Source organism: Xiphophorus couchianus, chromosome 22 (assembly GCF_001444195.1).
Source record: "Xiphophorus couchianus chromosome 22, X_couchianus-1.0, whole genome shotgun sequence".
NCBI classification, from domain to species: domain Eukaryota; kingdom Metazoa; phylum Chordata; class Actinopteri; order Cyprinodontiformes; family Poeciliidae; genus Xiphophorus; species Xiphophorus couchianus.
This window is the reverse complement of record NC_040249.1, coordinates 3,644,266-3,667,424: the sequence shown is the minus strand read 5'-3', so window position 1 is coordinate 3,667,424 and position 23,159 is coordinate 3,644,266. Positions and strand designations below refer to the sequence as shown.

Here is a 23,159-nt window from a genome sequence, read left to right as displayed (position 1 = left end):
GTAGTTAGTAATATTTGAAAGTGTGCATAGTTAGTTAGGTTAGTAAGCAATTACAGTGAATGTGAATGCAAAGTTAGTGGGCTAAGTAGTGTATGAATATAAAGTGAGTAAGTAATGTAAGGTTTATAGAGTTAGTTAGTAGGTATGTAGCTAAAACAAGTTGATAAACAAGTTGCCATAAGCAAATGAGTAAATTATGAAATATATGTATGATTGAATTGAACAGATTATTTTTTTTTGCCTTGAGACGACATTTGTTGTGATTTAGCTCTACAGAAACAAACTGAATAAGGTGAAGTTTGATAAGTAAGTTTAGTTCATGAGCAAATATGTTTAGTAAATAAGCTTAGGTGGTAAGTAAGATTAATCACTAACGTTTTCAAGTAAATTGGTAAGTGTTACTTGTCAACCCTACTTTGTTGGAGGGTAAGGTTGAATGTCAGTAAGCTTGGTAATTAAGTACAGTTGGAAGGTAAGCCAGTTAGCTTAGTAAGTAAATATGATTACTCAGTCAATGTACTTAATGTGTAAGCAAAGTTAGTGAGTTGCCTGGGTGAAAAGTGTTTTGCACATTAGGAGGCGGTTTAACCACCCACAGTTTACTCATGTTAGTTTGGAGTCAATGTGATTTTCTTCATCCAAGGGATTTTGAACAGTAACACATAGAAGCTAATAGTCTGAGTTTATTGCTTCGTTGTATTTTCTGGGAAACCCACAATTCTGATTTAGATTTAACATCACACCTAAAGACTGTTTCATTTCTAAGACGAAAAAAAGGACATGGCCCATTGCTAGCCTTAAATGTGACTGTTTACAACTTTAATTGCTGCTTTGAAGCATTGAAGCTAAAAAAAGACTCTACAAAGTCTGTCCTGTAGTCAAATTAAATGGTGCATTTCTCTGGCGCTAAAACACATTTCTGCATTAAACCACACATTTGGGTTTGACAGTTTTGAGGAGGAACATGAAACACACCATAATACCTTCTGTCTCTATCTACTGTTTTTAGACTACCTGAAATGGTTGGTGCTTTTGAAGTTTGCTTTTGGAAAACAAATGGGATGGGGCAGCTTTCAGACACAAGACACTTTACTTCCACATTTTCACCTTTCATATCTACCTTTCCCTCTGTCGTCTCTGTTCTGATTGGCTGAAATAAAATCCAACTACAATTAAGTCAAATCCCTGCCTTTCTCTTTCCTCTGTGCAGCTTCACCCATACATTTTATTTAAATAATAACACATTGTCCCTAGCGCCACATTCACTCAAATTTATTCATTTTCTTTTCAGTTTCAAATCTACTTTTGAAACTTGTAACATATTTTGTTTTCAGCTTTTTCTTCTTCATCACAAACTTTCACCTTTCTGACCTCCATTCACTCAGCCGACTTGTTTCACAATAGAGTCGATGAGCCATTACCTCATTATTCTAACAATTGATAGCTTCTCTTTACAGACCAATTTGACAGCACAATGAAACACTGAAGCAATTTTTGCATAGCACCAGTTCATAATGACCGCCATTTACAGTAAATGCTCCATGTAAAACAAACATGCTCCATTCATATCTAACTACAGAGAATCCAATTGGTTCACTAGTCGGTTCATTCAAATACTGCACAGTACATCCAATCAGATTAAGATCCAGATACATGCATCCAGTTCAGTCCCATTTTAACACAATATAGCCAAACATCAGAGCCATTGCAGACTTTATGTTACATCAGATAGAATCATGACCCATTCCGGCCTTTTTGTTTGTTTGTTTTTTGTTGTTGTTGTTGAGCTCTTAGCAACTTTAATAAAGAAAAGGCATAAGATTCATTTATAGCTGATTAGAGACAGTTGATTTTTATCCTTTTTGATTTATAAATGGATGTGTTTACAGTCTTTTTTAAAAAACATATGAGATTGTGTTCCTTAATTGAATGTTATTGATTCTTTCCTTTTGGGTTTTCTGGTTATTAAATAACATCCTCCTCTATTATTTTTTTCCCTTCTCCTCTGTTGACTTTAATCACCCCACTTGTTCCTCCTCTGTCCTTTTTAGCTCTGGTATTTAGACTTATGTAATCTTTTCACTCATTCATCCTCCTTCTCACCTATGTGCCTCGTTTCCTCTCTGTTATCTATATAACTCCAGGTTAATGTATTAACTGAGGTCTCTCTCGCTCTGTCTTGCTGACCAGTGTGATTCTGAGCCCTATCTGGACTGTGTTGAGGAGCTCTACTATACCGCGAGATCTAATCTGGTAGTACTCCCTCTGTCTCTCCCATTATTCGTCATCCGTCTATCTACATACTAGCTGGCTTTTTTTTTTTCCCTCATAGTTTACACCTCTTATCTCCGCTTCCACCTCTTTCGTATGTTCCCTCATGTTCTTCGTAATCTCTTATGAAAAGAAAAGGTCTTTGTCCTTATGTTTCCAAGTTTTGCTCTCTGAGCCACTGTTGTCTCTCTTTTTGTTCACTTTTAGCTGCACAATGTTTCAAATATATTTACAGTGCCTTGCAAAACTAGTCTCTCCTGTTGAACGTTTTCACATCTTCATTCATGTTGCAGCCAAAAACTTCAATGGGGCTTTTTTTTCTGATAAACGACACAAAGGTACACAAAATTATGGAGTGGAAGAAAACTAATGCAGTATTTTCAGACTTCTGCAAAAAGCGACTTTCTCAAATGGATTTTGTCTGGGCATGCCCAGTTGTGTGCTCCAACCACAGTTTTTTATGATGTGGTTTTGCTGTTCAATTTGGGGGTAATTTGATCATGAATGTGGCTTGTAACAAACTAAACAAGTTTCTCAGGCTGTCTTTTGACAAAGGCTGTCATCTTGCCACTCTCTCATAAAAGCCAAACCTCTTAGCTGCGTCTTTGGAGAGCCTTGTTTTCATAGGTTTAGAATAGAGATGCATCGATATGAAAAAAACAATTGCCGATATTTACCAATATTATATCTCACTATTTTTTTGACTTCACCTCTGCTACAGGTAAACTCCCCACAATCCTGTGCCATACTTGGTCATGTGACATGATAAAAATGACTAATATCGGCCGATGCGATGTTATTGTCGGTATATTGTGCGTAGTTTAGAGATATTTCTCACTCCTTCTGTATTCAGAAGGATTGAATGAAGCTCTGTGAAATGTTTTCAAAGGTTCCAGTGTTGATTCATGATTTAAGGATTTATCTGCTGTAAACCGTGGTCTATTGCCACTTTGCTGTCTACTGTTCTCCAAGAAACATTTGAGGCCTTCTCAGAACAACAGAGACGCTTTTACTGGGTTTTATTTTGGGTCATTATAGTAAAGTTGGGCCGAAAACGTATGCCACATTCTCCAAGTTTTCCAGTAAAAAAAAGTTTGATGATAATTTTTCTTCTGTACGTTAATCTGTCACAAAAAAAAACAACCCCAATGAAACACATTGAATACTTTGAAGTTGTTGGCTGAAAAACTCTGTGAAAGTTAAGTAAGTATGAAGATGTTTGCAAGGCTCTGGAGGTCCATCCTCACGAAGTCGGTCATCTCTTCTGGTCCGTCTGTGTTTCTCTCTCTTCACCTCTTTTCCGACTTTCCGCTTCACTAACTTGTGCTTCAGGTGTTATTGTCACATGATTATCACCGTTGTTCATTGTTGTTCTCTTGTTATGCTGTATATGAAATGCACACTGTGACAAACATACAAATGTACAGAGGAAAGTTAGAGGTCCGAAGCGAACACAGAGCTGGAACTGTGAAACGATCTTACATCAGTCTCATACTGTACATGTGCTGAAACTCTTGAGTGTTTGCTGCGTTGTGCTGTTGTTTTTTTTTTTCAGCATATCTGATCTTCTTCTTCACAGACTCTCACCTTCTCTGTTCTAACCTGAATTTTGTTTTATAACTTCTGACCTGCTGTAGTTGACTACAAGCACGGAACCTCTGATTTTGGTTTTTTTTCTATTTTTTATTTATTTATTTTTTTCAGTACGTGTACTTTCCTGTTGCATGCTTAATTCTCTTTGTCTTGTAAAATGTTCGTGCAACACAGCAATGCTCTGTCTGTGGCTTTATGTAACAGATCTAAAGCCCAGCTTCTGATTTATATTGGTCTACGTTAATCAAAATATAAGGCAGCTGACGCAGGTGATTTAAAACAGAATATAAAATAAAATATGTTGAGTCTAATTAATACCAGCTTCCTGATCCATCAGTACTTTCACTCTCTGGTATCAAAGAGTCTGACTTCTAAAACGTAACGAACCTAACCATAACTAGAACACTTTAAAGTAGTTTTAAGTTAGTCCTGAATCTGGACTACAACTTTTTTCAAATATAAGTTGACATATACAATTAAAAATACATTTAAAAAAATAATTTTAAAAATGTATTTTTATGAAACGGTTCAAACCTTTTCTCAATTCCTGGTTGGTGTCTTAAGATAAAATTTTTAAAAATTAGCTTTGGCTTCAGATAATCAACAAAAAGGCTGGAATATATTTCAGCTTTAAGCTATCTCAATGTGTCCACCTCAGGATTATTTGAAAACAGAAGTTTTGTGACCAAATATGGTTAAATTATACAAGATATTATTAATTTTTAAGTACCTTTATTTCAAATCAAATCAAAAGAGTCACGACTTTAAGAGTAACGTATAAATGTGGTTTTGACTCTGGCAAAATTATTTGAACAATTCAAAGCGATTTGGTTGCTCTATTTATTTCTGTTTCATTTTATATCTTGACTGAAAAATACAGAAAGTGGGATAGAAATTTATAAGCACATCATACCAAAGTTACACAAACTCAGTTTTCAAGCTTCCAGGGTATGTTAGGTTTTTTTCTTCTGTAGGAATAATTAAATTAATAAATAAAAATTCAGAAAACAGTAGAGATATTTTACTAGTAATGATTGTAAAATAATGGAAAACATTAATCCCACTTTTCTGTAAACTCCTGCTGTCCATGTTTTGCATATCAAAATTAATCTTTACAGTTTAAATTACATTTTATATTTCTTTTTTTATGCAATTAATTTTGTCTGTATTGGATATTGGATAAGATAATTAGTGCTTTCTATTTTCAGAGGGAAAAAGTGTAGAAACTCTAGGATTAGTGGATTGGATCTATAAAATATAAAATTCCAAGGTGTTATTTTTTTTAGTTCCTTGCTCAGAAATTTTTTTTCTTCTATTGATGTCATGAAGAAACAAATGCATTTGATATACAGGACTACGATACTAATGTGATTTCTTTGTCTTTTAGGACTTGCAGTTGGAGTATGGCCATGATTCACCAAGTTTTCTGGCAGGAAACAAGTAAGTAGATGATTTTAAATTTCCAGTTTTGCTCCTTTCTCCCTCTGTTATACATGTTTTAGTGTTCAATCAATAGACTAGTCAAAACTATCAAGATTAGGAAGTGTGGACTATGCTTTGTTCTAAAATTAACGCCGACGAAGCGTTAATTTTAGAGTTATTTTGTGTAAAACCCACTCATGTCTGTCTGCATCTTAAACAGAAGCCTTCTCAAGTCTGTCAAGGAGGAACTTCAGCAGAGGTGAGTCCGAGCCTTTTTCTCTTTTTCACATCTGGTTGGACTGACGTGTTTAACTGCGAGTGTGTATTTTAACCGCATTCACTCATCAGCGGATCATTTAACGGCAGGACTAACGGTGCCAATCACGCACAACTAATGCCGTCATAATAATGACTTCAGTGCTGTCACAGCTCTCACATTCCAGGTTCTGCTTCTCTTGTTTGTTTGTTTTCTACTGTGGCTTGCTTTATGCTGCGACTGGAAAATGCTGAATTTCTTAGGAGCTTTCTGCAGAGAGCATGGCTCACACACACACACACAAACACGCCCGCACACACACATTCAGTTACATGCAATGAGTCACACATTTAAAGATGCAACCGACTTAATTCTACCAAAACAAGTCCTTGGAGAAATTCTTATGCGCTTAAATGATAATTGTTGTTGTCCATGTGCTTTCTGATATTCTGAGATTTTGTGAGCTGCGGGAGAAAACAGTCCCTTTGAAATATTAGCTTTTTTATTACATTTTTAAAAATGCAGTTTTCTACTTTGAGGCTCAATAAATAAATGAGTGATCTCACTTTGTTGTATTATGTAGAACTGCTCTAAGTAACCAGTACTACTGTAACTGGTTGCATATCAAGACTGTCGACTTTGATGATTGATGGTTATTACAGTTGTTATATCAAAAAAGCCAAAAAAATGTTAACTGAGGCTTAAATGACTTTCTAAGCTTTAAGCTGTTATTTTATTCCCAGATTTATTGACAGTGTAGCTCTGGGTCAGGTAGAAGTGTACAGGTGTTGGAGAGTTTAGTAAAAAGAAGATGTGACAAATACTTCTGGTTGAACAGCAAAAGTTGTTTGAGAACATTCAGATGTGGACAACGTTGTTGGCACCCCTGGTAGAAGATGGGTTTAAAATATGAACTACTTTCTTCTTTTACTGCTACAACAACTTTTCACAGGAAAATAAAATTTAGGTGCTTCTATTGAGTGGGTAAAAATAAAGTTAATCTGTTTTTAAGTAGATTACTGTTTGCATAATTAATGATACCCCTTTCCAGGCATTAAATTGTAATTGTAATACTTACTGAAGTAATATTTTTATTTTTACCATCCTTTTCAAGTTTAACTAAATTTCCAGGTACTTTTAAAACTTGCATTTCAGAACTTTTTTCCATAAATAAAGTGTCGATGACCGTTAGATGCTATCACCATAGCAACCAGTTGTTTGAGGAAGATACCACCGGCAAAAAGTGTTGTTTTTTTTTTGCCTTACCAAAACAAATGTAAATATAAAAAAAGACTGTATGTTGATCCTCTCGGTTTGGTCAGATAAACACTACCCTTAAGCTTTTAGGCTACAAAGCTCCAGGTTGGCTTCTGAGCTTCTGCCTCACAGACTCCACCACTCAGCTCCTTCAGACTAGCTTCTTCTCAGTGAAACGTTGGAAGGGTTGCTTTAGGGGCGCCTTCCTGAAGGTGGAGTTTCAGAAATAGCAGGAGAGAGGCCCTATTTCAAGGCGTTAATATTTCTCTTCTGTCATATTTAATATTTGTAGCATTTTTGTAACAACTGAAGTTACCATAACTACTTGATTGTGCTATAAAATGGCACTATGTGCCTGGAAAACCCATAATACTGCCCCTTTAAAATAATAACGTTTGCTGATAAACAGAAAAGATGTCATTGGGTCTAATAATCCATGACGTTTTGCCAAATCAACACAGACGTTGCTCAGTGCGAGATTCTGCTATATGCTGTGGAAGTTTTATTTATTTTTAGATATCTTCTTTTCTTTTTTTTTTTTTTACATCTTTTCCTGGGGTGCCAATGAATTTGTCTGGGTCTGTATGGGATAAGTTATCTCCAGTGATAACAATGAGGCCACAGAAAGTATTTAGTGGAGAAGTGTTTAGTTTCAATCAGCGCAGCAGAGTGAGAAATGTTGCCGTTAAACCCGAGGGACTTGTGTATTATTCTGCTGGACTGGAATCCTTCAGTCCCTTCAGATCTGCCCTGAGTTTAGATCTTAGAGGTAGTGTGTGAACCGAGCTTTACTCAGCTCTCCCTCCCCCTCTTCCCTTCCTCCTCCTCCTCCTCCTGTTGTCATCTCCCATCCCTATTTGCTTGATCTTGCCCCCATTACTTCTCTCCCCCACTGCAACAAAATCTACTGCCCTTTTTGTTCCCCCACCCTCCTCTCCCAGGGGCCATGTTGCACACTTAGGGGATGATGAGGATGAGGATGATGATGGTGCAGATGATGATGAAACTCACACTCAGTAAGTTCCCGCTCAGTCTCAGAAACTGGAAGCCTTTCTCTCCTTGTCTCCACATCTTTTTCTCCTCGCAAATGCCAAAAGATGAGTTTGAGAGAGAAACGAGGAGGAAGGCTTCTCGTCTTCTCTACAGTTTCATCCACGCGTCTCCATGCAGCACGAACCACCATCATGCCACCTGTGTGTGTGTGTGTGTGTGTTTTTTCACACTGCATCTGCTGTCTGATGTGAAGTTTTAAAGCTACTAACAGTTACTGTGAAGGCCTCTAATGCACTGAATTAGAAGTATGTTTTAAAAACAGATATTCATACCGTCAGGGTTTTCCACATTTCATCATAACAAACACAAACTTTATTGCATTTTAATTGGACCTTATGTAAAAGAACAGTGTGGCAATTTTTTCTTGTGAAATAGAAAGTGTATTATGTATGGTTTTCAACTTTTTCACCATTAAAAATCTGAAAGCACTTCTATTCAGGCCATTTTGTATTACGTCCAAAAAATGTATCCAGTATAAATTAGTGAATAAAGTCCACCAGTTTGTATCTAAACCTCAGTAATAAAGTTGCTCTTTGAGGACCTGAGCAGTTTGTTAGAGATTATTGCTGAATGAAAAGCACAATGAAGACCAAGTAACCCAACAAATAGGTCAGGGTGAAGGTTGCAGAGACATTTAAAACAGCATGTTCCAGTGGAGGGCACACTTTAGCTAATGCTACAGTTGAGAGCTAATTATTTTTGTTTTCTTTAAGGACCTTCTACATAGTTCTATATATCACTGAAGACAAGATATTATTGTATAACAGCAAACCTAAAACAGGTACTTCTCACATTGTTCACCCGTGATGAGATTCAGCAAATCATTTATGGTTTTTTTTCCCCTCCGGACAATTGACTGATGTATTGTGGGTATTGTGACTGATGCCCTACCGTGGTCAATTAGGCAAAATTAGCAACACTCTACAACTATAAAGCAACATAGTTGTGAAATGAGACATTTCACTCATTTCCGTGAGTGAAATGTCTGTTCCAAAAAACAAATCACTTCCTGAAGCACAAAAACACAAGTGGTTAATGATAAATTTGATTCTGTTGAGGTAGATTTGTTACAGTTCATGTTGTCATTACTACATGGTAGGTAACAACATCGCTAAAACTAGCTGTGTAGCATTAACTACCACTAAATACTGTGTTGGTGTAGTGCTTAAGCATTAGGAGAACTAATGATTAGCGATTTAGCATTAGCGCAGCTAACATTTTAGTCGATACCTACCACTGGTGTTAGGGTATAAAACAATATCCCAAGCACAGAACACTGTTCAATCCATCATATGACAATGTAAAGACAAAAACACAAATGTAAACCTACCAAGACATGGCTGTTCTCCTTAAATGAAAAGCAAAGAGAAAGCGTTTTTCAGAGGAACCTAGAGGTTCAGTGTGCAGAGGTCAGCTGTTGACATTTTATCTAAGAATAGCAAGAGAAAATACTATTTTTCACAATCTGTTGAATGTAAAACGCTGGCAGAGACAAACCCCAAAAGACTCGCGAGTGTAATTGCACTGAAAGGTTTTTCTACACAGTATTGAATCAGGTCAGCTGAATAGAAATGCAAATTTTTCCACTAAATGTTGAAAACCACAAATCCATTTTCTTCTATTTTGCAGTTCTTCTTTTTTTCCCCCTTTTTTATTTGTTGTAACCTAAAATCCCAATAAAATTCACTGAAGTTTGTGGCTGTAAGTTTAACAGAATCACCTTTTTTTGTTTTGTTTGCAAAGTCACTGTAATTTCTGTAGTAGCATTAAAGTTTCACTCAAAGCAACATCAGACATTAGTTCAGTTTCATTTCTTTCATAGGTGGTCCTTGCAAAGTTTTCTTCTTGCTGTTCTGCCCTCCGCTTGCATCACCATCTGTGTGACTCCTTGCTCCGTCTGTGTGTGTGTTTACTCAAACTAACGTCTGTCTCCTCCTTCTCCTCCTACAGTAAAAAAACAAAACAAAAGTATATCTTCTATTTTTGCGTCAGACCCAAAGTACTGTGGTAGGCCAAAGTATTCCTTGTCAACAATATTGTCCACCACGTTTAGAAATGGATACTTTGCGCTTTGTACGTTGTTGGATTTTAGGTGGTAACAAGGCACTCATACAGTGAGCTGAAAAATACAAAGGACATGAAGAACATGAAGCTGGAGTCATTGAATTGCGGTGTTCGTGGTGGGGGCATGTTGGCTCTGATTTGTCTTTTTAAAGACTTCTGCTCATTTATTTGGGGAGGGGGAAGGGGGTTAAGATATTGCATGTTTGGAAAATTATCCCCTCTGGTTTTGGATGCTGTGCAACTGGAAAGACGTTTGCTCATAATGTCTTTACATTCGGACATTTGTGACGTGTAACCGAGGCAACAAGGTGTTGTTTTCATTACTGGAGGCGGCAGATAAGCATCTCAAAAGCTCAAATTACACCTAAACTATGATCTTTAATCCTAGAGGAGTTGGGGAAAAGAGGGTTTATGGATGCAGAGCAGGACGAAAGAACAGCGAGTGAAGGAGGAATCTCATTCATCAATTGTAATAGGCAGATATCATATCCCAGCATCTTTTTCTGCCCAGCTTTCTACCCATGCATAGAGATTTAAAGAGGAACAGCAAAAGGAAATGAGGTGGATTAGCAGTCCTTTCCAACAACTGATGGTGGCGTGCAACATCAAGTATTTTTGGTTTGAATTGAACAAATGGGGCGTGGGATGCAACTGAACAGCAATCAAATTCCATTTGGTTCAATTTTCTTCACAAAAGAATTAGAAATATGTGGTCAAGTCAGCCCAACTATATAGATATATTCAAATTTAGTTACCTGCATTCCAAGACACTGACGTCAACCATTATGCCAATTAGCAGCAGAACCAGGCTTGTACTTTTTGTGTTAAAGAATTGGTCAAAATAACTGGCAGTAGTAGCTACTTTGGTGGCTTCATTTATGGAAGAAACACAATTAAACAAAATAAAAAAAAGAAGAATCTCTGACTCAGTAGTAGCATCCATAGCATGAAAAACAAAGTATATTTGGGCAGCAGTAGCTCCACCCAAGAGCGTTAAACATACTAAGTGCATCATTTGTAGAGCGAGAACACAATGTTATTGGCAGGAGTGCTTGAGCTGATGGCCCTCTCCTTTATATTTTTATTTTATGCACATGCATAAAATGTGTGCCGGCTGTTATCCTCATGCTAGCTGACCCCATCCAAATACTTTCGCTGGTTGAAATACAGAACAAGTTGCCGTGCGCCATCGTCAACATATTATCTACATCAGATTCTGCTGATCAAAGCAGATTAGATGAGCGATGGAGGTTTCTAAAGTGGTCCCATCCAGCTGCATCAGAGTTGCTCTGTTTTCACACATGTGGAGTAAATGACTCCTAATGCGTTTGTTACTCTAGGAGCTTCTTGGTCCTGTCTCAGTTGACCGTGTGTTGCACTCCACTTGTTTCGGTTTTGAGCTCTGTAAACACGTCAGTAGATCTCGGAGGAGCAGCTCCTGAAAAAATTCAAGACCAAACTGTTTGTACGTGTAAAACATCTCAGCAGTTTTCATGTGATAACAGCATTTTTTTTGTTGTTTCCTGTCTCATGTGTATTTGTTTTCATTTCATTTACTGACACCTTCAATAATGATTTCTGGCCTTCTGTATCACTCATTATTCATTAACATGTATCTCTGTTCGGCATGGGCTGGCATGAGTCTCATTGTATGATAGCAATGAGTAAAAGTGTCACAGTTTGTTATGTATCACAATATTAACACTGGTGATAAAAATAAACATGTTTAACGTGAGCTAGTAATTTTTTATTTAAGGCAGAAAAGCAACAATTACTTCAACAACTGACTACTTTATCTGCCTCGTCAGGTAGCTAGCCTGCAGTCAGCTAGCTAACAGACAGGACTCTCATGGCTTGCTAACTCTAGTTTGAAAGAGTATTAGCTTTTAGGGATGTGTAACTCTACGCTCCATAGAGCCAGGAAAAACTCTTTGGCTCTTTAAATTAAAAGGTCTTTAAGCCACAAAACATAGTTATACACCTTTAAAAGTCTTGAAAATTATGAACTTTAATTTCAGTTTAAAATAAGTGTATGGAACAATATTCCATTGTCTAAAAATTGTATTCTTCCTTCCCTTTTCTTCGCTTTATCTTTCCGTCCTTTCATGTCCTTCTTTTGTTTCCTTACTTGTGTTCTTTACGAACGTTCTTTTCTTTCTTGTCGGTACTTTACCTCTACAAATCAGACATTTTGAAGGCACCGGGCTTTGCTACAATTTTTCTTTAAAGTCGCACAGAACTTTAAATCACGTCACCTTGATTCTAAGAATAAAAAATTATATGGGAAACGATAAAAGTAGCAAAAAAGCAAAGGCGAGCAGAGAAAGGGGTGCACCGATAAATTGCTACATGTGAAACAGATCTTATCTATAGCTTGTTTCCATCCAATTGTCGTGCAAATTTTGAGTGAACTTCTAAAATGTTGCAAAAATAAAAATTAGCCATGTCTCCATCTATTGGTTTGGAGTGAATCAACTAGACTACAGGATGTAATTTTGTCAGATATTGTATGGCTGTAATTAAACAAGATATAGAGGTTTTTTTAATACATATCTAAGAAGAATGGAGAGAGTTTTCCCCCAGAGCGCATTTACTGTTCTCCAGAAAAGCCAAAAACCACCTTATAAAGCGTATGAAATCTTTCTTTTTTTCCGTGAAACCGAGGAGGTTTGCTGTTTTCATCACCCTTTTCTGATGCGATACTTCAAAATGTGCATCAAGAAACATCCTCTATTGCTCTGCAGTGACAGAGAGCTGTCTGAGCGCACTTCCAGCTGGTCACTTTTCCAGGTGCTCAGTTAACAATAGTCACCCTAGTGTTGCCAACTTTGCGACTTTGTCACTATATTTAGCAACTTTTCAGACCAAAAACAAAATATAAAATACAATGTCATTGGCCAAAATTGGGCTACTTAGTGATCTGTTATTGACTAGAAAACTGCAATCGGTGCACCAGAGTTGAGAGTCAAAAAATGATACAGAATAAATACTAAAATAAACATTAGGTGAAAAAATTGTAAGGTTTTTGGAAAATTGTATTCTATGAATATAGAAATTAAACCGCAATGTGTAGAAATACACATGGATTTCTACACATTGCGGTTGTGTGTAAAGATTATTTTCTTTTAAAAAAAAAAAGAAAATAATTTTTCACTACTAATTTTCACAAATCTGGTTTTCAGTCAGTGTCGCTTGTACTAAAGAGCCGTCTTTTCATTCCCCAGCAAATCAAGCACTATCAAGAGGCCAAAGGAGCCACCCCCACTCCCTCCGAAGGTAGGAGTACTTGTCGTTTTCAATCAGTTTGTAACTTGATATATAGTGGGAAAAAAAAAAAAAATCCAACTCCTCTTTATTTACTCCCAGCCTAAGTCTCTCAGCTCCTCCCAGCACCAGCCTCAACACAAAAGCGATGATGGCCAATCGCACAATGACGACGACGGAGGGGGAACCATCAAGCGGTGCCCGGCCCCAGAGACGCCGAGCCCCGCCAAGGCGTCCACCAGCGTCCCCCCGCGGCCCCCGCCCCCGAAGCTGCCACCCCACCGCCGCAGCAGCCTAGGTAACGACAGCCCGCAGCGCAAAGACGTGGAAAGCTCTGCCCCAGAGGATGATGATGATGGCAGCTTTAGGCATTTCTGGGAGTGGCTCCACACGCCTCACACAGAGGAGGAGCTGGAGGAGGCGTGGGAGGTGCTGAAGGAGGTGAAAGAGGAGCAGGAAAAGGAAGAGAGTAAGAGCAGCTGATTGGTAGCCGGGTAGTGTCCACAGACCCTGTTGTTCCCTTCAGTTTTTTTTGTTTTTTTTGTGGTCTCCCATTAGCCAGTTCTTGTTCTTGTAGACTAACTGATGTACCTGTTCCATGAGCCCATTAACAGCAACGCTTTTTAAGTTTTATTTTATCCTTTTCTTTAAAGTTCCCTCTCTTCATCAGCTCCTGCTCCGTATTGCTGTTTGTCTTTTCTGAAGTCTAATTATTTTTCTTTTTTGTTTTTTAATCCAGTAAATCAAAAGCTACTACCGCTTTCCCTCACTCTCTAGGAGGAAGAAGTCACAGCTCAATCAGAGTCAGATGATCATATGATGAAACTAAGAATTCAGTTGATGCTCATATTTTACAGCAAAATGAAGAGAGAAAATAGTTTGCAGAGCAATATCCAGGGTCTGAATTTCAGAAGGGTTTGTTGTGATGCTTATCTGAGATGTTTCTCCTATATAGTGTGTTTTAGCCCCAGGCTGTGAATCAGAATGTTTTATGCTTTCTTCCAGCATGAAAAAGATTGCTAGTTCCAAATCTGAAAAACATGTTTATTCTCACAAATTTGCTTAGTTTGATGTAGTCAGCAAAATGCTATTTTAGTTGTTTGATCATGTTGATTGTATTGAGCACCGGTTGTTTTTTTCTTTGTTTCCTGCGCCTTGCAGTGTGTGTGCTGTTAATTGTTTCACATCAGAACCTCAAAAGTTACTGGAGCCCCATTTGCCACAAACCATGTACAGCAAAAAGAGGAAACTCTTGGAAGGACTGATAAAATAAGACCAGAATTTAATATTTTTGGATACTTGCAAAAGTGTTGAGTTGGAGACGGCAAAAGACCTAAATGTGGTGTGAAGATTCACCGCCCAACAGGACAATGACCCCACTCTAGCTGCAATGGAGTGGTTTGGTTCACCTAAATGTGACAAGGAATATTTGGCAGTGCTTTAGAATCGATATTCACAGATACTCACCATCCAGTCTTACTGAGCATGAGCTATTTCGCAATGAATGGGCAAAAGAAATTAAACCTCTAGATGTCCAACGCCAGTCAAAGTACACCTCAGAAGTCTTTGAGGCTGAATGTCAGCTGAAGATTGTTCTACAAAGCTTTCACTGAAGAAGATTGAACACAAATTCACTTTTCTTTTTTTTTTTAGATTTTTATCCTTCATTATTTGTATCACTTTGTGTTGCGCTGTCAGATAAAATCTCAACAAAATCGCACATCCTTAAAGTCTTAAATTCAACAGAAATTAAGGCCTTAAAAAATCTTAAATCCGTTAGAATTTAAGATAACATATTGAAGTTGGTCTTAAATACGTTAAGTTGGCTGGACAACATTTGTTTTTCCATTGACCAACCCTTACGATGCTATGTGCATTCTATGCAAAAAAAACTTGGCCCTACTATAAAAAATACACAATTGCTTTTGGACTTTTCTGTCATGATGAAGGTCTTAAATTTAATTTGTTGTCTTAAAAAGTCTTAAATTTGAGTTGGTGAAACCTTTGTCAAGTATGTGGCAATATAAAAACTGTCAAGGGGCATAAATACTTTTACATGGCACTGCGATTTCCTCTGACAGGTCATACCTTCTTTCTGTTTTCTTCGCTGGCCAGGGAAAGACTTCCTTAAGCACGAGTGTGTGACTTTCTGTGTCATTGTGGATGGGGTTGTTGGGCTGACAGGACCGGGTAAAAACAAGGGTTTGGTCACGACTCGCGGATTCCTTCTCACCATCGAGATATTGGACACATTTCACAAAAAACAGGCTTTCCAAACTCTCCAAAAATGACTTTTCAGAACAACAGCAGAGGAGGAGATAATCACTGTTTTCTGTAGGTCTGTCTGTGTCGGAGCAGCACATTGTCGCAACAGAAATAACTTCACAAACAAGTGCTGCGGATAGGATTCAGAATTTTTTGACGTTGGCCTCAATCGCTCCGCTCGCCCTCGCCGATTTATTTCCGCCCATCCATGCAGTGCTGACAACACTTGAACCACACCCACTCAGCAGATCAGAGGTCTTTTGTCTTTTCATGCCACCGGTGCAGCTTGTAATGCAGCTTCTAATGCATCGTCTTGTGTGCGCAGAGGTTGTTTTGTCAGCTGCTGTCCAGCGGTAAGCAGTTGGCACATTCACACCCTTCATTGCTCATGCATTATATTTGACTCTGTATTCTTCCTGCTAGTCTCCTCCCCACACTCTGCTCCCGAGTTGTTTTGCCTGTATAATTCCTCTCTGTCTCCAGTACATCCAGTTAAATTGTTCGCATTATAACCAATAAATATGTCTGAAGCCTCTCAGCCGCACACTCATTCAGCCGCTGTGTCGCTGGTGTTGTTGTTTTAGGTAATGGACTGAACTCTCCCCATAATGGTGAGAGGGAAAGTCCTGGAGAGAAGCAGTCCACCATGCCCCCTAGTGTCCCCGTACGGAAAGACAAGAAGGATGTTCCCGTAAGTAAACGTTCTACTTGAGTTTCAGATTAGATATTAAACAAAATATTATTGTATTGAACTGTTTGTTGAAATATGCATGCTGCTAAATGTTTCTTTTCTTGTCTGTGACTTAGAAGCCTATCAGTAACGGTCTTCCTCCAACACCGAAGGTCCATGTAAGTTTCCGTGTCTTTTGTGATCACAATGGACAGAATACCCACAATTCAGGGTTTTCCAAGAAAGCAAAAATCATTTTTTGGAGCCAATTTCAGTTAGTTTAGTTGGTTTTTAGTTGTTTGTCTTTTAAGAAAATGGATGGAGTTTACCGTTTTCCAAGCAGTCAAACAAAGATCGTAACAATAATTGCATACGTAGTAGTCCGAAGAACAAAGCGCAGTCTGGAAAAGTATGAAATTTGATTTGAATATTTTCCATGTCTGGATACATGTTAGACAATTAATAATGGAAAAATGTTGGTATTTCTAAACCAAGAGTCCATAACCTTTACCATCCAAAGAGCCATTTCCCCCCAAGTCCAGCTAAATAAAACTTGAGAGCAACAAGTGTTGCATGACCTCTTAAAAAAAGACATGTAATTTTTAATATGTCGCTGCTACTACAGGAAATGTGACATTTTTAAAGAACCACCATTTTACTTCATTTTTCCAGCTGTAAAATGCAGAAAACCATAAAACTTTAGCTAAAAGAAGACAAATACATTTTCTTCCAAGGGATTTTGATATTTGTGAAAAAGTGCACTAGGTGTTTTCCACCTGGTGGCAAGAAAATTAGATATAAAAATGTTATTGGTACTTTGAGTGTCATTCTGTTGTGGAAATTCAATATTGAAAAGCTGCTAAAAGCTCACATCTCACATTTTTTTATGACTTGGTGTTTAATGGCATCCCTCTCTAGAAACATCTTTAGTAAACTCCTGGTGAACTTCTATACTTATAGTTAATGACCGAATGATTCTGTTTGATAATTCCACCATATTTGACATTAAAATAAGGCGCAAAGATGGATAACCATGACAACAGAAGAACGTCAGGCTAATAAAGAATAAAGTTATAGATCATCTTTCCTGTTTACAGATGGGCGCCTGTTTCTCCAAGGTGTTCAATGGCTGTCCTCTGAAGATCCATTGTGCCACGTCCTGGATCAACCCCGACACTAGAGGTAACCAAAAGGAAAACCCATCTGGGTTCAGAGCAATAAACGTAAATCTGTAATCTCTTTCTCCTTTTACTTTAGTTTGTTAAATCTTAAGCATTTTTTTGTGTTTCTGGGCTTCAGATCAGTATTTGATATTCGGAGCCGAGGAGGGAATCTACACGTTAAACCTTAATGAGCTTCATGAGACGACGATGGAGCAGGTCAGACACAGCATAATAAATGCAAAACATCATTTGTTAAGAGTCTATGCGCTTAACTGGGATTTAATGTGACCAATGAGTGGATGAAAAAGTATACTTTTTCTTAACTTTTTTAAAAAAAGTTCTTATTTAAAAAATTTACAATTTTTGATTATGCAGGAGTTGCATTCTTGCTGAATAGAGAAACACAAGTAATTGTAAAACTATCCCAACTAGAACATTGCTACTTAACAAGTTATTTTCCTGTAGTTATTGCTATAAATTAAGCATTTCTGTTTGTTTGTAGCTCTTCCCTCGGAGGTGTACGTGGTTGTATGTCATGAACAATTGTCTTCTTTCTATATCTGGTGAGTTGAGAAGCTCGTTTATATTGAACAGACGGCTAATGTCGTATTCGTTAGTTTTTTTCTGCTGTTTTGCATTCCTCGTTAGATTTTTCAGATTTCTCACTCTGTAATGACCTGGTGTGTGTGATGAATAATGTCCCGCTGCAGGAAAAGCCTCCCAGCTGTACTCCCACAGTCTGTCCGGACTCTTTGAACAGGCCAGACAGCTGCAGAAGCTACCAGTAGCCATTCCCACACACAAACTCCCTGATAAGATTATCCCAAGGTAACGTCACTGTCAGGAAGTCCAACCTGTTAATTATTTACAGTCTCCATTTTCTTTTTAGCCATTTTATCTTTTCTTTTTTTTTTTTGTATAAATCAACTTTTATTGACTTGAAGTTAAATAGGTTAACAACAACAAAAGCAGCCAATTCAGAATAAAGTTTTTGTATATTTACCTCAGGTTAATAAGCCTGTTTTGGTGAGTAATGTTTGCTTGTGCCTGATTGTAGGAAGTTTGCTGTTTCCAATAAGATTCCAGACACTAAAGGATGCCAAAAGTGTTGTGTGGGTAAGCATCTGTCATGTTGTTCATTTTACAACTCTTTAGCGTATATGTGCGTACGTTATAAAAGTCAATATTTAAAAAAAAAAAATCATATTGACATTTTTAATTCAAGAAGTTTCCTACTATTCAGGAAATGGTAAGATCAAACCAAAGGTTGTAAAGAAGACTTGTGAGTGATAATGTGTGTCGTTTCCTGCTAGTCCGTAACCCGTACACCGGCCATAAATACCTGTGTGGAGCCTTCCAGTCCAGTGTCATGCTGCTGGAGTGGGTGGAGTCCATGCAGAAGTTCATGCTCATCAAGGTCAGCCCCAAACTGCTCTACATTATGTCAAGCTCTTTTTTTGTCTTATAGTTCAGCAAGACATGTTTTACTTGACTTATTCACATAAACACAAACACATTTAGTATATATATATATATATATGTATATATATATATATATATAAGATGGGGAAGATGGGGAAAAATACCTTGATTATAATCTTTATAGGATAGTACAGCTTCTGAACTGCAAACAACTACTTCTAGGTCTTTCCTAAATACTCCTTTTTCTCAAAAAATATTGTAAGCATTTTGGATTACCTTTTTTTTTGTTGAGGGCAGACAAAAAACGCGACTGCACGTTTCAGAGCCTGCTCGACCTTAAAAGCCTTAAATTCATGTATTTAAAATGAAGCCCATAAAATGTTTAAACATTTTTAAAGAAGTTTGACTTAAGGTCTTAAATTTTGCCTCGGAATGACTATTTAAACTTGCATATTCTATTTGGGGTTTTTTCTGTCAGGCAAAAGTTTGAGTCCTACTCGGACATCCTCATTGTATTCAGTGACTCGAGATGGCTAACTAGCTGCTAATATACCCTTGCTAGCTAGTTACCTAGCTTTTGTACATCTATCAAGTAAGTGCAAATGTATCGCCAGTCGGCTGTACATTTCTGTGGAATTATAGGTCTTAAATTCCATTCATAAGGATCTTAAAAAGTCTTAAATTTGAGTTCCTTTAAAATCATGAAAAATATGGTATTTATTTTTAGATCTGAATACATTTAGAAAGCAAATTTTTTCCAGCCTTTTTGGCCCTACTTCTGTTTTGTAAAGGACAAAAATCTAAAGATATCTGATCCAATGCTTTTGTGTCTGAATTGGCTGCTTTGCCTTTAATTGGCCACATCACATCTTGATTTTAACCATCAGTTTGTTTGACTAATGTTTTTGACCAACTGGTTGCACTCTCACTATAAATAATTTTAAGAAAACTACTAACGGGCCATTTAACAGTTTTGGGGGAAACTTTGAACTTAGATTGAACCGTTAGGTGCCTACCAAGACACTAAGATTTCCCTTTTTTTATTTTACAACAAGCCAAATGAAAGCAGTAATACTCAAAAACTGCGCTAGATTATATTTTGTCAAATGTGCACAAATCTAGAAATTCAAGTCTTTTAAAACTATGAAATTTGAAGATGAAGCATGTAGGACTTATTCCTGACTTGGCAAATATAATCTGCTATCTGACACAGTTTCACATCTGCAAACTTTCTCCCATATTTCTAATTCCTTTTTTCTCTGCAGAACATCGATTTCCCGTTGCCATGTCCGTTGGAAGTCTTTGAGATGTTGGTGGTCCCGGAGCACATGTACCCTCTGATCTGCGTGGCGGTCAGCAAAGGAACCGAACTCAACCAGGTGGTCCGGTTCGGCACCGTCAACCCCAATGCTACCTCCTCCTGGTTCACAGAAGCAGGTCAGAGCGGCGTGGCTCTTTCTGGGGCTTTTTATTCTTATTTTATTTTAGCGAGAAACAACTGGAGTCGAAACTAAACCCGGTCCTGATGTTTTTCTTTGCAGACATGCCGCAGACATGCGTGATCCACGTCACGCAGCTGGAGCGAGACACTATTCTGGTCTGCCTAGACAGTGAGAAACACAACTTCTACTCATCTCAGCGTTTACATTTTTAGACCAAATGAAAACATATTTACAGGTCATACTCTGATTAATTTTTTTTTCTTTTTATCTCATCTTTCTTTGTCATTCAGGATGTATAAAGATAGTGAACCTCCAGGGCCGGCTAAAATCCAGCCGGAAGTTGTCCGCTGAGCTCACCTTCAACTTCCAGATCGAAGCTATAGGTAACGGACGGAAAACTGGCTAGCTGATTAAGAAAGCTTTTGAAACAAATTATTATTACAGTAATGTGGAAAAAACATGACTTTCAATTAAATATTCTATTGTTTTAAAGAAATGTTCACATATCAATGACCGATTCCAATTTTCTGGAATAGGAATCGGTAACACTTTATTTGATAGTGTGTGCATAAGACTGACGTGACACCTGTTATGAACAGGAAGAAGTCTTTATGAATGTTTATTTGGTAAATAATTGCATTTTTAATGCAAAGTTGCTTTAAAAGTCCATTAAAAGTGCCATATTTGCATTAAAGTGTTAAAGTTGGTACCTCTAATGTACTTTTAATGCAACTTTGCATTGAAGGTGTCATTATTTACCGAATGACACTTCATGACAACAGTCATAAACATTCATAAAGACTCCTTCATGTTCATGACAGGTGTTATGTCATATTTATGACAGTGTCATGTCAGTCTTATGCACATCCCTTCATATAAAACATTGCCTAGGATTCTTATCTAATTGCACATTAACAACAAAAAATAACTTTGTTTTTGTCATGGATAAAATCTAAGGCCTCTAGCGCAGGAAAAGGTTAGGACACCCTACCCCTGAATAACAAGTATGTCTGTAGACGTTTCCAAAGGAAGACATTTTTTAAGGATCACACATGATTGGACAAAATTAACGTCTGTCGTTCAACTTTTTCTTACTTGTCCAGCACTGGACTTTCAATTATTTATTTAGTTTCACGATAAAAGCCTTATTTTTGATAAAAGCAGAATGAACGTCTTCTTTTTCCGCAGTTTGTCTTCAGGACAGTGTTCTGGCCTTCTGGAGACACGGCATGCAAGGTCGAAGTTTCAAGACTAATGAGGTTAGTCTGACCTTTTAGAGCTGACCTGTGTTTTTACAGCAGAATGTACTTTATTGAACCCCAAGAGGAAATTGCTTTTTCCACTCTCAAATAAAAAATTAAGATCACAATAGAGTTGTGGGAGATGTTTACCACTAGCTAGTAAGGCAATAAGCTTTTTCCTCTCTGGTAGTAAAAACTCTAGCTTTGTAGATTTTATGTAATTGTGACACTCCCGACTAATCACTCTAGATTTATCCGGTCAGATTGTTTTGCTCAGAAACGAGAAGTTAGTAACAGCATCATCATGCCTGCTAAGATTAACCGCTAAGTCTAAACAGGGAATAAAACCTAGTGGAAATATGAGGCTTACTCATTGTAGAGTTTTTAACCAGTCTGTAGATTTCAGTCTGCAAATTTCTGTCCACTTTCTGTCTACCTTGAATTGACAAGAATCTGTTTGGTTTTTTTTCCCCTAGATCACACAAGAGATCTGTGACAACACACGCATCTTCAGACTACTGGGATCCGACAGGTGAGAAAGGCGTCCAGTTTCACTGTTGCATGTTTTCAGATAGACATGCGCGGTCACGGCTGGAAAATGCTAAGAGTACAAAGTGTAAATTTCTGTTTTCTGTGCATAGTTCCTTGCAAAAGTGCCCTGAACATTTTCACTTTTTGTGATTTTTTTTTTTTACAACGGCAGACTTTGATGTATTTTTTATAAATTACCAAGTATGGCGTGTGTTTGCTTTTTACCTCCCTTTACTCCTGTGTTACACCTAAACAAATGAAATCCAGTGTAATCAATTCCCTTTACGAATCACTACAAAAGTCAACGTCGTCCACTACGCGAGATTAACAAATGCTTCTGTTCTGTGAACACCTCAGATGTTTGTTTTTGAGGACAGTGTATTTTTGAAAATCTCATCTAAACTGTTCCATCCATCATCTGACAATTGAGAGATTGTGGAACAATTACAGATATACTACAATATACATCTGTAGCAACTAAAAGGCCAAAAGAAAAATGTTTAAATTGTCTCAATTACAGTCCTCACTGTGATTGAAACACTCATAAATCCGGACAATAGACCTTGAGGTTTGACTTTGGAAACCAATGATTTGGAATATAGTAGCTTCATGTCTTACAATGGCCCATCCAAAGTCAGGACTTGAACCCAACTGAAAATGAACGCCTCAAGCTTGAAATGTACTACACCACCTCAAAATCGCACTAAAATGCATTGAAGTGGTTGTAATAAGAAAAATGTTCACAGGGCATGGTTACTTTTGCAAGGTGCTGCAGCTCCTCTTAGATCAGTTTTTGGTTTCTTGTCCTCATCGATGTGTGTTAACGTAGCCATATCAGAACACACAACACAATTCCCAAACATTAAACTATCACTAGCAAAGAAGTTCTGTAAAAAAACAAACGATAATAAGTTGGGAACAAATGTTGTAGAAATTTCTGTTCAACTTTTAAGCATTTCTTTTAAGTGTGAAAAGTCTGACTCGCCATCCACATACAAACACACCATTAACATCCTCTCTGCTGCCTTCTCGCTGAAGACGAGCTGACGGTAGAGACCCAGACTCTGAGGACAGAGGCCGCTCTCTGCCCAGGTACAAGCACCGCTCACCAGCTTTTTTAAAATGATTATTATTTTTGTTCTTTCGGGATTCCTAACAAATTCCTCTTAAACGTTCTGGAAGATTCTGGTGTCTACCTTACTACTGATCCTCTTGAGTCCAAATAAGGGATGATGTCTCACGTTA

General features: G+C 37.6%; 1 protein-coding gene across 8 annotated transcripts in view; it reads left to right on the top strand.

The window, feature by feature from the left end:
• The window catches only part of LOC114138308 (mitogen-activated protein kinase kinase kinase kinase 3), a 52,266-nt gene that overhangs the window by 25,337 nt on the left and 3,770 nt on the right, over window positions 1-23,159 (top strand). Inside the window, exons 15-34 of one of the 8 annotated variants that reach the window (XM_028007500.1) lie at window positions 2,191-2,253; window positions 5,252-5,304; window positions 5,507-5,545; window positions 7,741-7,815; window positions 13,141-13,192; window positions 13,283-13,478; window positions 16,030-16,136; window positions 16,253-16,294; window positions 17,213-17,297; window positions 17,415-17,494; window positions 17,781-17,841; window positions 17,989-18,106; window positions 18,336-18,394; window positions 18,592-18,695; window positions 19,966-20,137; window positions 20,242-20,310; window positions 20,433-20,525; window positions 21,331-21,401; window positions 21,860-21,915; window positions 22,953-23,006. In XM_028007500.1, the coding sequence (XP_027863301.1) occupies window positions 2,191-2,253; window positions 5,252-5,304; window positions 5,507-5,545; window positions 7,741-7,815; window positions 13,141-13,192; window positions 13,283-13,478; window positions 16,030-16,136; window positions 16,253-16,294; window positions 17,213-17,297; window positions 17,415-17,494; window positions 17,781-17,841; window positions 17,989-18,106; window positions 18,336-18,394; window positions 18,592-18,695; window positions 19,966-20,137; window positions 20,242-20,310; window positions 20,433-20,525; window positions 21,331-21,401; window positions 21,860-21,915; window positions 22,953-23,006 (1,649 nt within the window). Of the gene's footprint in view, window positions 1-2,190; window positions 2,254-5,251; window positions 5,305-5,506; window positions 5,546-7,740; window positions 7,816-13,140; window positions 13,193-13,282; window positions 13,650-16,029; window positions 16,137-16,252; window positions 16,295-17,212; window positions 17,298-17,414; window positions 17,495-17,780; window positions 17,842-17,988; window positions 18,107-18,335; window positions 18,395-18,591; window positions 18,696-19,965; window positions 20,138-20,241; window positions 20,311-20,432; window positions 20,526-21,330; window positions 21,402-21,859; window positions 21,916-22,952; window positions 23,007-23,159 lie in introns of all 8 variants that reach the window. The other 7 variants (XM_028007495.1, XM_028007497.1, XM_028007498.1 and 4 more) reach the window with 7 other exon arrangements.